This window comes from Bombina bombina, chromosome 6 (assembly GCF_027579735.1).
Source record: "Bombina bombina isolate aBomBom1 chromosome 6, aBomBom1.pri, whole genome shotgun sequence".
NCBI classification, from domain to species: Eukaryota; Metazoa; Chordata; class Amphibia; order Anura; family Bombinatoridae; genus Bombina; species Bombina bombina.
In genome coordinates this window covers 978,305,487-978,320,355 of record NC_069504.1, presented here as the reverse complement: position 1 = coordinate 978,320,355, position 14,869 = coordinate 978,305,487, and the positions used below count along the sequence as shown (strand labels likewise).

Below are 14,869 nucleotides of genomic sequence, written 5' to 3'. Positions count from 1 at the left end.
CCTCAGGACAGGGCCAAATCAAAGGCCAAACAGTCTAATTTTCGTGCCTTTCGAAATTTCAAGGCAGGAGCAGCATCAACTTCCTCCGCTTTAAAACAAGAGGGAACTGTTGCTCATTCCAGACAGGCCTGGAAACCTAACCAGTCCTGGAACAAGGGCAAGCAGGCCAGAAAGCCTGCTGCTGCCCCCAAGACAGCATGAAGGAACGGCCCCCTATCCGGAAACGGATCTAGTGGGGGGCAGACTTTCTCTCTTCGCCCAGGCGTGGGCAAGAGATGTTCAGGATCCCTGGGCGTTGGAGATCATATCTCAGGGATATCTTCTGGACTTCAAAGCTTCTCCTCCACAAGGGAGATTTCATCTTTCAAGGTTATCAGCAAACCAGATAAAGAAAGAGGCATTCCTAAGCTGTGTGCAAGACCTCCTAGTAATGGGAGTGATCCATCCAGTTCCGCGGACGGAACAAGGACAGGGATTTTATTCAAATCTGTTTGTGGTTCCCAAGAAAGAGGGAACCTTCAGACCAATCTTGGATCTAAAGATCTTAAACAAATTCCTCAGAGTTCCATCATTCAAAATGGAAACTATTCGTACCATCCTACCCATGATCCAAGAGGGTCAGTACATGACCACAGTGGACTTAAAGGATGCCTACCTTCACATACCGATTCACAAAGATCATCATCGGTTCCTAAGGTTTGCCTTTCTAGACAGGCATTACCAATTTGTAGCTCTTCCCTTCGGGTTGGCCACTGCCCCGAGAATTTTTACAAAGGTTCTGGGCTCACTTCTGGCGGTTCTAAGACCGTGAGGCATAGCGGTGGCTCCGTATCTAGACGACATCCTGATACAGGCGTCAAGCTTTCAATTGCCAAGTCTCATACAGAGATAGTTCTGGCATTTCTGAGGTCGCATGGGTGGAAAGTGAACGTGGAAAAGAGTTCTCTATCACCACTCACAAGAGTCTCCTTCCTAGGGACTCTTATAGATTCTGTAGAGATGAAAATTTACCTGACGGAGTCCAGGTTATCAAAACTTCTAAATGCTTGCCGTGTCCTTCATTCCATTCCACGCCTGTCAGTGGCTCAGTGCATGGAAGTAATCGGCTTAATGGTAGCGGCAATGGACATAGTGCCATTTGCGCGCCTGCATCTCAGACCGCTGCAATTATGCATGCTAAGTCAGTGGAATGGGGATTACTCAGATTTGTCCCCTCTACTAAATCTGGATCAAGAGACCAGAGATTCTCTTCTCTGGTGGCTTTCTCGGGTCCATCTGTCCAAGGGTATGACCTTTCGCAGGCCAGATTGGACGATTGTAACAACAGATGCCAGCCTTCTAGGTTGGGGCGCAGTCTGGAACTCCCTGAAGGCTCAGGGATCGTGGACTCAGGAGGAGAAACTCCTCCCAATAAATATTCTGGAGTTAAGAGCAATATTCAAGGCTCTTCTAGCTTGGCCTCAGTTAGCAACACTGAGGTTCATCAGATTTCAGTCAGACAACATCACGACTGTGGCTTACATCAACCATCAAGGGGGAACCAGGAGTTCCCTAGCGATGTTAGAAGTCTCAAAGATAATTCACTGGGCAGAGTCTCACTCTTGCCACCTGTCAGCGATCCACATCCCAGGCATAGAGACCTGGGAGGCGGATTTTCTAAGTCGTCAGACTTTTCATCCGGGGGAGTGGGAACTCCATCCAGAGGTGTTTGCTCAACTGTTCCATCATTGGGGCAAACCAGAACTGGATCTCATGGCGTCTCGCCAGAACGCCAAGCTTCCTTGTTACGGATCCAGGTCCAGGGACCCGGGAGCAACGCTGATAGATGCTCTAGCAGCTCCTTGGTTCTTCAACCTGGCCTATGTGTTTCCACCGTTTCCTCTGCTCCCTCGACTGATTGCCAAAATCAAACAGGAGAGAGCATCTGTGATTCTGATAGCGCCTGCGTGGCCACGCAGGACCTGGTATGCAGACCTAGTGGACATGTCATCTCTTCCACCATGGACTCTGCCTCTGAGGCAGGACCTTCTAATACAAGGTCCTTTCAATCATCCAAATCTAATTTCTCTGAGACTGACTGCATGGAGATTGAACGCTTGATTCTATCAAGGCGTGGCTTCTCCGAGTCAGTCATTGATACCTTAATACAGGCTCGGAAGCCTGTCACCAGGAAAATCTACCATAAGATATGGCGTAAATATCTTTATTGGTGTGAATCCAAGAGTTACTCATGGAGTAAGGTTAGGATTCCTAGGATATTGTCCTTTCTCCAAGAGGGTTTGGACAAAGGCTTATCAGCTAGTTCTTTAAATGGACAGATCTCTGCTCTGTCTATTCTTTTGCACAAGCGTCTGGCAGAAGTTCCAGACGTCCAGGCATTTTGTCAGGCTTTGGTTAGGATTAAGCCTGTGTTTAAAACTGTTGCTCCCCCGTGGAGCTTAAACTTGGTTCTTAAAGTTCTTCAGGGAGTTCCGTTTGAACCCCTTCATTCCATTGATATTAAACTTTTATCTTGGAAAGTTCTGTTTTTGATGGCTATTTCCTCGGCTCGAAGAGTCTCTGAGTTATCTGCCTTACATTGTGATTCTCCTTATCTGATTTTTCATTCAGACAAGGTAGTTCTGCGTACCAAACCTGGGTTTTTACCTAAGGTGGTTTCTAACAGGAATATCAATCAAGAGATTGTTGTTCCATCATTGTGTCCTAATCCTTCTTCAAAGAAGGAACGTCTTTTGCATAATCTGGACGTAGTCCTTGCCTTGAAGTTTTACTTACAGGCTACTAAAGATTTTCGTCAAACATCTGCCCTGTTTTTCGTTTACTCTGGACAGAGGAGAGGTCAAAAAGCTTCGGCAACCTCTCTCTCCTTTTGGCTTCGGAGCATAATACGCTTAGCCTATGAGACTGCTGGACAACAGCCCCCTGAAAGGATTACAGCTCATTCTACTAGAGCTGTGGCTTCCACCTGGGCCTTTAAAAATGAGGCCTCTGTTGAACAGATTTGCAAGGCTGCGACTTGGTCTTCGCTTCACACCTTTTCAAAATTTTACAAATTTGACACTTTTGCTTCTTCGGAGGCTGTTTTTGGGAGAAAGGTTCTACAGGCAGTGGTTCATTCCGTTTAAGTTCCTGCCTTGTCCCTCCCATCATCCGTGTACTTTAGCTTTGGTATTGGTATCCCACAAGTAATGGATGATCCGTGGACTGGATACACTTAACAAGAGAAAACATAATTTATGCTTACTTGATAAATTTATTTCTCTTGTAGTGTATCCAGTCCACGGCCCGCCCTGTCCTTTTAAGGCAGGTCTAAATTTTAATTAAACTACAGTCACCACTGCACCCTATGGTTTCTCCTTTCTCGTCTTGTTTCGGTCGAATGACTGGATATGGCAGTGAGGGGAGGAGCTATATAGCAGCTCTGCTGTGGGTGATCCTCTTGCAACTTCCTGTTGGGAAGGAGAATATCCCACAAGTAATGGATGATCCGTGGACTGGATACACTACAAGAGAAATAAATTTATCAGGTAAGCATAAATTATGTTTTTTTTTTTTTTCATGATTCAGATAGAGCATGCAATTTTAAGCAACTTTCTAATATACTCCTATTATCAATTTTTCTTCGTTCTCTTGAAATCTTTATTTGAAAAGCAAGAATATAAGCTTAGGAGCTCACCCATTTTTAGCTCAGCACATGGGTAGTGCTTGCTGATTATATCCCTTTAAAAACATGTTAATAAAGCACAAAAATGGAACACAATCGATTGTGCCTTTTCAATAATGGATGGATTATCAGTTATGTAACTTTGTTGTAAGTATACAAACACATTGATTGGTTATTAAAGAGTAATAAACCACAATTTTTTTATATATATTTTATATATAAGTCAAATTGACTTAGTTCTCATGATATTCTTTGTTGAAGAGATACCTGGGTAGGTGGTTGTGCACATATCTTAACTATGCGGAAGCATTTTTGCAACAATGCTTTTGAGCACTATATGACAGCAGTTTTGCAAAAATGCTTTTAACAATGTTATACAATGTGCAAACACTGCTGCCATATTGTTCTCCAGACACTAGCATATTCTTTAGCCTGCCTACCTGCTTTGCAACAAATGATACTAAAATAATTAAGTCAATTTGATACTGGAAAAAATTGGAAGGTTGTTTTTGTTAATTTCTACACAATCATGAAAGAAAACATTTGGGATTTATGTCTCTTTAAGATTTAAGCTTGCAGTGTGTCACACAGCCTTTACCCTGTTCACAGAGCACTTACTCTAGTGAGCTGGAGGAATTTTGAGGTAAAATATCATCCGTTTTTATTTAGAGATGTTCTGGTGATATTTTCATGTTAACTTTTTACAGTTATTCTGCAATGTTCCTTTATTTTTCTTACTTTCGTTCTAAAAATTGTAACCTAAGTATACTGAACCATATATTATGTTATCACTCTTCATTGTAGCCATTTATTAGTCATATGCAGTGGCGTCACTAAGGTTGGTGTCACCCTCGCCCAGAAAGCAGACACACACAAACACAAAAACACAGGCACACACACATACAAACACTCAGACACACTTTAAAACACACTCAGATGCAGAAACAAACACTCGGAAACACACTCAGACACACACACACAAAAACACTCAGGCACACACACAAAAACACTCAGGCACACACACAACACACAAAACACTCAGAGACACACACACAAAACACTCAGAGACACACACACAAAACACCCAGGCACACACACACAAAACACCCAGGCACACACACACAAAACACCCAGGCACACACACACAAAACACCCAGGCACACACACAAAAGCACTCAGACACACACACAAAAACACTCAGGCACACACACAAAACACCCAGGCACACAAACAAAAGCACTCAGGCACACACACAAAACACCCAGGCACACAAACAAAAGCACTCAGGCACACACACAAAAACACTCAGGCACACACACACAAACACTGACACACACACACACAAACACTCTCGCACACACACAAAAACACTCACACACAAAAACACTCACACTCACACACAAAAACACTCCCACACACACACACACAAAAACACACACACACACAAAAACACTCACACACACAAAAACACTCAGACACACACACACACAAAAACACTAAGACACACACATACAAAATATGTAAACTGCACTGCATTGCATTAATTATAAAGCTCATGCCTAGAGCTGCTCCCTGGCTCAGCAGAGCATCAAATGAAAGATAAACAGAGCACTCTAAAAATAAATCACTAAAGAAAAGGTTTAGGTGCGCAAACTATGAAAATTCTGCTCTCTGACTCTGTTCCAAGTCTGTCAGTGCACAGCCCCGGGCCGCGTGCCTACCGCTTCTTATGGCCAATCACCTCTGCACTCTGCCCACCCCCAGACCCCCGCCCGCCCTCCTCTCCTACCTCTTCAGTGTGCTCTTAGTGTACCATAATCGTACCGGTCTGGTGGGCATCATACGTGGCTCTTTCACTTTAGAGACAGTGTCAGACAGTCATGCGGTCAGGTGCCAGGCATCTTCCTCACGATTTCCTGGTTCCCGTTTAGAGAGACAGCACAGCAGTAAGTGACTACACTGCTTCACACATCAGTGAGCACAGATAGGCAGGCAGGTTTCGGCTAGCAGCGCCACTTTTGCAAGCCCCACGGCACGCCCACAACATTCATAGTGAAATTGGGCAGGGGAGGAGCAAAGTACAAACAAGCAAAAGCAGCCGGGAAAGCTATTTGTGGAAATTGCAGCGCTGGCTCTAGGGGCAAAAAAATTAAGTGTCTACAACGTCCCCAGTCCCACTAATGTTCACAAATGCTGGCCCCTCTAATATAAAAAATCTATGCATCTCTACATTGTATTTCTTTGAATTTCAATAAAATTAAAAAAAAAAATTCTGGTGGTGTCACCCCCTGGAGGGTGTCACCCGGGTGCGGCCCGCACGCCCCCTAGTGATGCCACTGGACATATGTATTGCACTATTTTGAGCTGATTTGAACGCCAAAGATGGCAGTCGCAAGATGCATTCACCAATTTTCAGAGACGGATTTATTCTTGTGACAGTGCAACACACTAAAATCTGGCTTCATAAATACGCATATTCGGCATTCGGATTGACCCGAAATAGGTGAATTCATATGTCGACCAATTAGAGCTTACTGTAAATTAGTTTGTGTACTTCTCTAAACAATCACTGTGTGTGCAGAATATGTAGAAATACACTTGGAGCATGCTTTAGTGTAGAATCTGTGCTCCAGCCTCTTTATGGAGCATGAGACAAGCACATCTTTTACAATAAAAGCAAGGTAATTTGGATGATTCAGATAATGCATACGATTTTAAACAACTTTTTAATTATGTCTATTATCAATTTTTCTTCATTTTCTTGGTATCTTTTGTTAAAAAGCAGGGACATATGATTTGGAGACTGTCCATTTCTGGGGCACTATATGGCATTAGTTTTACAAGAATGTTATCCATTTACAAGAGCACTATATGGCAGCACTATTTCCTGCCATGTAGTGCTTCAGATGCCTACCTAGGTATCTCTTCCACAAAGAATATCATGAGAACGAAGCAAATTTCATAATAGAAGTACATTTTGATTTATTTTTTGCTTTGTTTTAAACTGTATGCTCTGTCTGAACTACGACATCATTTGTTTGAGTTCCATATACCTTTAAATATCAAATGTATATTTTGATATTGTTTAATTTTCATAAACTGATTAATTTGTGGGGAATTACAATTTAAATGTGTATGTCTTTAAATGTAATCACTTTTTTTTCTATTTTATCTTTTGCAAATAGGATAAAGATTTTGGCAAACAAGCCCTTCGCAAAGAACACGTAAATCCAGCTGCTGAAGTAAGCACCAGCTTAAAAACCTACCAGCACTTCACCTTGGAAAAAGCTTATCTTAGAGAGGACTTTTTCTGGGCATTTACACCAACCGCTGGGGACTTTGTACGGTTCCGCTTCTTCAAGCCTTTGCGAATAGAAAGGTCTGTAAATATTTATATCTTCTGTAGCACAATTTTATTTTGATGCAAAGTAGGAGGGATAAAACAAAGATAAACACTGCAAGTTAGAACTAGTAAGAGAACAACAATAAGATCATTTTTTGGTTCATGTAGTTCAATTATGGATCACACATTTTATAGAGTTATTTCCTAAGGAGGTTTAAAGGGACATGAAACCTAATTTTTTTTTCTCATGATTTACAAAGAGCATGCAATTTTAAACAAGTTTCCAATGTACTTGTATTATCTAATTTGCTTCATTCTCTTGATATCCTTTGTTAAAAAGCATATCTAAATAGGCTCAGAGCTGCTGATTGCTGGCTGCACATAGGTGTCTCGTGTGAATGGCTCACCTATGTGCATTGCTATTTCTTCAACAAACGATATCTAAAGATAAGAGCAAATTAGATCATAGAATAATTTGGAATGTTTAAAATTGTATTCTCTATCTGAATCATGAAAGAAATATTTTGGGATTTCATATCCCTTTAATCTGGCAGCCATTGTTTTAGTTTCTAGTTTTAGCTTGGCTGTTTGAATTGGTAAATGGTTAATTTGCTTGTTTATTAACATTGTTATAGTTTGAAAAGATTTGGCTAGAACTCAAGACCAGAATTTTTTGATTAAAGCGATATTAAACCCAATTTTTTCTTTCATGATTCAGATAGAGCATGCGATTTTAAGCAACTTTCTAATTTACTCCTATTATCAATTTTTCTTCGTTCTCTTGTTATCTTTATTTGAAAAAGGAGAAATGTAAGCTTAGAAGCAGGCCCATTTTTGGTTCAGCACCCTGGATAGCGCTTGCTGATTGGTGGCTACATTTAGTAATTGTGTAAGTATGCTTAAAGGGACAGTAAAGCTAAAATGAAACTTTCATGATTCTGATAAAGCATGTAATTATATACAGCTATCCAGTTTACTTCTATTATCTAATTTTTCTCTCTAATTTGCTTTGTCTCTTGGTACCCTTTGTTGAAAAGCATACATTGGTAGGCTCAGGAGTAGCAATGCACTACTGAGAACTAGCTGCTAATTGGTGGCTGCACATATGCCTCTTCACATTGGCTCACCCAGCGCGTTCAGCTAGCTCCCAGTAGCGCATTGCTATTCCATCAATAAAGAATACCAAGATAATGAAGCAAATTTGATAACAGAAGTACATTGGAAGGTGTTTTAAATTAAATGCTTTATCTGAATTATGAAAAACAATAACATTTGGCATTTAACACCATTTCTCTTGCTAAAACAATTATCATTTGAAGTTTGTCTATGTAGGATTATTTCATTGTTTCAGTTACTAGATTTTTAAAAAAATGCTGATCCCTAGTTAAAAAGAATAATAATCAGTGTTTCCCCTCATTTGAAAAGTCTCAACACCCTTTGTGTAAGTGTTCATGGATGGATGAAAGCTTCACAATATCCTTTGATTAAAAACATAAGTAAAATTATAGATGTAACTGGATAGTATTAAGTAAAAGCTATAAGATAACCAGTGTTCTACCACCTGTGTATGGGTTCATTACTGTGTATTTATCTAATATACTGTAATGTGTAAAATCTTTTTATATTTAAAGGGACAGTGACCCCAAATTTTTTTCTTTCGTGATTCAGATAGAGCATGCAATTTTAAACAACTTTCTAATTTTCTCCTATTATCAATTTTTCTTCATTCTCTTGCTTTCTTTATTTGAAAAAGAAGGCATCTAAGCTATTTTTTGGGCTCAGAACCATGGAAAGCACTTGTTTATTGGTAGGTGAATTTACCCACCAATCAGCAAGAACAACACAGTGTGTTCACCAATAATGGGTCGGCATCTAAACTTACATTCTTGCATTTCAAATAAAGATACCAAGAGAATGGAAATAATTTGATAATAGGAGTAAATTAGAAAGTTGCTTAAAATTGCATGCTCTATCTGAATCACGATAGAAAAAAATTGCGTTCAGTGTCCCTTTAAGCTCACAACTTAAAGGACATAAACACTGAGCATTAGCTAAAGCACCATAGCACATTAAAAAAAACTGATGGCACTCAGAGAGCATAGTGATCAGACTGGGCATGTGTGCATGGTGCCAATTAGCGGTTAATATAAAAAAGGGCAGTACGTAGAACACATCTATCATTAGCATTCAAGTGCTTACGCATTGGTACTATATACACTGTATATATATTTTTTTTTTAAAGGGACATTAAACCCAAACATTTTCTTTCATGATTCAGATAGAAAATACAATTTAAACAACATTCCAATTTACTTCTATTATCTAATTTGCTTAATTCTTTAGATATCTTTTGTTAAAGAAATGGCAATGCACATGGGTGAGCCAATCACACGAGGCATCTATGTGCAGCCACCAATCAGAAGCTAATGAGCCTATCTAGATATGCTTTTCAGGAAAGAATATCAAGAGAATGAAGCAAATTAGATAATAAAAGTAAATTAGAAAGTTGTTTAAAATGGTATTCTCCATCTGAATCATGAAAGAAAAATTTGGGGTTTTATATCCCTTTAATAGGTAAAATATACTTTTTGTGATGCACTTTTGCAATATGAAGTGTATGATCGGGCTCTACAGCATAGTGTTGTGTTCCCTTTAAAGTAAATTTGACTATTTGTGATGAAGTTTATTATTTCTTTATTCTTTAAAATGTTCTAGAGCTGGATATGTGTAACAAGAGATTTCTTCCTTTTTTTCTTCTTTTTTTTTTTTCCTTAACTTTTTTTCTTTCTTTTCTTCTCTTTGTCTATCGCAATAAATAGCATCTTGCCTCTGTGACTTCATGGCCACATTAACTGTGATAAGAGGTTTAAAATTACAAATTCAAAAGTAACTGAAATACTTTATGACTGTATCTTTTCAGTTCTTTCAGTTCAAGGTTAATGGTGTTCAGTGTTTGTGTTTTCGGGTAATCATTAAAAAGTGCACAAAGCCTTCTGTGCCTATATTAAATAACAGCCATGACATTTAGTAAGTCATTCACTTAAGTAGCAGTGCTTAATAATACTGATTCAGCGGTCACGCATCACAACAGATGTCTGCTACTTTATCTGTGGCGTCTGTTTTTGAGAATATTTCATGAGGCCCAGTGTACTCAATACTTTAGATCAGGGCTGCCCAAACTATGGCCCAGGAGCCACATCTGGCCCTCCAGTGGTTTTTGTGTGGCGCTCTGTTTAAAAGAGAACAGACATCAATAATCTATTATGGAAAATCAGTACCAAGCATGTGTATTTTTTTTTACCTCCTTATGTAAAACTGAGTAGTATATACTTTTAATTAAATTAATTAACACTAAATCATTTCCTGAGTAATGAGCAACTATAATCTAATTTTACATTAAGGCATTTTGTTTAGCATAAATAAAATGTAATGTGGCCCCTGGCCAATCCCACCAGTAATCACCGACCCTCTGTACAAACATTTTTGAGCTGTTTTTGATTTATAAGCAAACTTTTTAAAATGTTATTGTTTGGTGGTTAATTAATGATATTATGATAAATAACTAATACCAAACTTTCTGGCGTTATTTACTTATTTATTAATGTTTTATAATTCATATAGAGCATGCAATTAGAAATAAGAAACCACTTAGCTCCTCTCCTTGAGAGCATACTGAGGGAGACTCAAGTTGTAAAACATAAACTAAGCACTTCTCCTTTGCTTTATGTTAATCTAAGCTACCCCTGATTACCAAGTAAAGTTACCCTGTTTTTTGGGTGGTATCTTGCCTACCCAACCCTACAGAACACTCAGCATTAGCAGATCAAGGGGGCATTGTGGGTAAAAAAAACTGTCCATCTAAAAAAGTCTCTAAGCTCCAGTTGATGGCAAAATGTTATTGCATGAACATGAAGCTTCTCATAATGATTTTAGGAAGAACAAGTAATTTTATATTCAGGAGAGGCAACGGCCTTCCAGTTACTTTAGTTTGCTTACTTTCTTATTCTGTTTAGAGACACAAAAGGGTTTCTTCCTGTAGATTCCAAAAATGCCCCTAAAACCCATATAGGTTAAGGAAAGCGTTTAAAGTTGCAAGTATAAAATAAAACCAGGATAAAAAAACACACAAATTTAATATAGATAATTTTACATAAACTAATACAGCACACTCAGTTAAAAATTGGAACGTCTCCCAAAACCACTTGATAAATGAAGGAATACCACCTCTACTTAAAAATATAGTATGATAGCTAGCATTACATATGGGCCTCAAAGTGGGTTAAAAGATAATATCGAGGCACTAATCTCTAGATATATAACAGTTCAGATCCGAAGGTATACAGTCAGTAAGATCAGAGCTTCGTTACCCCATATTAGTGATCCTGGTACATGTACTTGTAGTCGATAAAACACTTCTCTTAATGAATAGTCAGAATGTAGGAGAGGCAACTCACAATACTCTATATCCACTGTCGTAAGAAATAGTTCACAGATGCAGATATCAAGACTAGCCTCTTTTGGATCCGAGACCCAGTTCTATGGTCCACCTCTATATCCGAAGATCTCTATTAGGCCAGGTCACTTCTCCAAACGCCTCTGCTCCATTTAGCCTCAGAGATAGTGGCCGTTTCATGGAAGCCCGCAATCACATGGGCTTGGCGTCCTGCCAGAAGAGAGTAGGCTGTCCACGGCTGTCTGTACTTTGTACGGATGATCCACCGTTTGATACAGTTTATTAGTGGCTCTTGATAAGGAATAACTGCAGCTAAAATCTTCTAGTGCCAAACATTGAATTATACTCCACTTTCTACGCGTTTCACCCGACCATGGGCTTTATCAAGATAGTGGGTACTCATTAAGATGGCTGTATTTAAAGATCTCCAGTCCTCCTCATTGGTTAAAATATTTCCAGGGAAAATTTAGAGAGGTATAGCCTGTCCGCACTGTGCCTGTCCACTTTATGCTGAATATTTAGAGTGCTTACAATGTTCCATTTAATAATAGATACGAATAGAGATCCTCGGATATAGAGGTGGACCATAGAACTGGGTCTCGGATCGACAAGAGGTTAGTCCTTATATCCGCATCTGTTAACTATTTCTTACGACAGTGGATATAGAGTATTGTGACTTGCCTTTCCTACATTCTGACTATTCATTAAGAGAAGTATAATACCGACTACAAGTACATGTACCAGGATCACTAATAAAGGGTAACGGAGCTCCGATCTGACTGACTGTGTACCTTCAGATCTGAACTGTTATATATCTAGAGATTAGTGCTTTGACATTAAATTTTAACCCACTTTGGGGTCCATATGTAATGCTAGCTATCATACTATATTTTTAATTAGAGGTGGTATTCCTTCATTTATCAAGTGGTTTTGGGAGACGTCCCAATTTTTAACTGAGTGTGTTATATTAGTTTATGTATAATTATCTATATTAAGTTTGTGTGTTTATTTTTATCCTGGTTTTATTTTATACTTCCAGCATTAAGCGCTTTCGTTTTCTTTTATATTTTTTAGTATCCTTTATTTCTACCTGGGAGGAGGTACAGTAGTTGTCTTTTAGGAAGGCTGTGAAGTTATTAGCCTAGTACCCTTTTCATTATTGTATATCCTGGCCATATAGGTTAAGCCCACAAAACCCTAACGCAGTTATCTTTTTGCCTGGGTGTTTTCCAGTGGGGGTTATTTGCCTCACTTTAGGGGTATGTCTGAATTTTGTTCTCGACAAGTGTATCCAATATATTGTCTCCTTTGGCTGTCAAATACATTTTACTTTTGTTCCCTCCAGTAGGATTTTTCTCTCCTAAATCATCTTTGTTAAGCTTTCTCTCTAATTTTGTAAATGTTTCCTTTCGTTGGACTTTCATACTGTCCCCTCACACAAATGGGTCCAAGGATTATACTCAGCCCTCCTTGTGGTGTCTAACAGGGAAGGATATTATGATCTTCTTCTAAACCTCATGTTCTGTTCTGTTGCATCATTCTCAGCAATATAGAACTTGGCTAGAACATGTCTTCTGTCAATCTCAAAAATGCTTACATAGTTGACCTATTCATCCCAGTCACAATAAGTTTCTCCTCTATGCTCAAGAATAGTTAAGTATATAACAAAAGTTTAAAAGGACGTTATACTCCCCTTTAATGTGTTCCCAATGATTAATTTTACCTCCTGGAGTGTATTTAATTGTTTGCAAACAGCAGCTTTACCTTTATTTGGTATTTGAAATAGTTAATTTTGCTTGTTGTAATCTCCCACCTGCACTGTACATATGAGTAACAAATGTTTTCTCTGTAGAAAAGCTTTGTAATAGGAGGAAGTTCTTATCTCCCTCTACGCAGATGATCTCCTATTATTTATGAATAAAGCTGATATAAACATTCCTATTGTACTTATACACAATTACGGATCATTTTCTGGATATAAAATAAATTAATTAAAATCTGAATTACTATGGTTTACTAATAAACATTCCAAGATATCTCATCCATTCCGTGAAGTCCAAAATAACTTTAAATATTTAGGTATTAAAATATCTCGTTCTCGGAATCTTTGGTATGGGATAAATTATAGAGGAAAATTAACTCAGGATTGTGACACATTAGTTAGATGGTACAAATTGCTTCTATCTTTAATGGGCAAAGTAAATATATTTAAAATGATTATATTCCCCAAAATATTTTATTTAATGCAAACTGTCCCCTTCCCTATACATAAATCCGATATACAAATGATTCATAAACACTTGATTAAATTCTTATTGCGGGGTAAAAGACCAATGCTAAGCCTGTAAAAATTACAAATGCCTACAGGAAAAGGATTAAATGTACCTAACCTCATAATCTATATTAAAATAGCTTTAACAAAGTTTGTAATCAATTGGCGAACATCAAGTGATTATTATGTAGATGTGGAACTTGAACAAAAAATAGCTTACCCCTTTACACTCTCAGAATTAGCCCATATTCAGGTGAGAGATGTGCTGCTATTATGTAAAAAGATGCCTGTTTTTAGAGAATCTATCAAGGTCTGGCAAGATATTTGTTTAATTAGCGGATCTAACTTGGTGTCTGAATATCTTCCTATACAGGGAAACCCTAATTTTATTGCAGGCTTTACAACGAAGCCCTTTAAGGATTGAACAGAGCGGGGACTTAAAAATTGATATCAATTAATAAATAGACAAGATAACTCATATAAAACATTCTACAACATTAAACAAGAGTTTGAGATTCCCAACAATAATTTATTTGCTTATTACCAAGTAAGAAACTAAATGCTAACTCTGGTACAACAATATGGGTACAATTGGAGCTCTAAATTTATGGAAAAGATTTTTACTCGGTTTAGAAATGGAATCTATTATATCTCTTTAACTTATAAGACTCTTATAGCTATAACAAGTGAAACAAATAATGCATAAGATATGCTCTAAATGGTTTGAGATACTAGGCATGGATCTAGTAGATAAGGCAATAACTAAGAGTATTAGGAGAACCAAAAAATCATAATTAGCAACATATTACCAAGAATATCAAATCAAATTAATTCAGATGGCTTATTTAACTCCAGACAGAATAGTTACAATCTCTAAAAGGAAGGAAGGTTCTTGTTTAAAATGTGGAAATAAAAGAGCAAACATTCTACATTGTTTCTGGTACTGTCATAAAATTAGAAGATTCTGGCATAAATTATCAAATTGGCTAAGCAACATAACTCAAATCAAGATCATACTTAAAATTCAAGATGTAATCTTTCTTTTGGTGGGACTTGAAATTAAATTAAACAGTAAATTCTTGAATCTATCTATTCTACTGGGTAGGAAAATAATATTAAAACTTTGGAAATTTTGAA

The 14,869-nt window shown here is 38.0% G+C and overlaps 1 protein-coding gene across 1 annotated transcript in view; it reads left to right on the top strand.

Annotated features, from left to right (window-relative positions):
- MGAT4B (alpha-1,3-mannosyl-glycoprotein 4-beta-N-acetylglucosaminyltransferase B) overlaps positions 1-14,869 on the top strand; it is a 798,965-nt gene that overhangs the window by 696,741 nt on the left and 87,355 nt on the right. Inside the window, exon 11 of the mRNA XM_053718640.1 lies at positions 6,850-7,043. Within this exon, the coding sequence (XP_053574615.1) occupies positions 6,850-7,043 (194 nt within the window). The remainder of the gene's footprint in view (positions 1-6,849; positions 7,044-14,869) is intronic.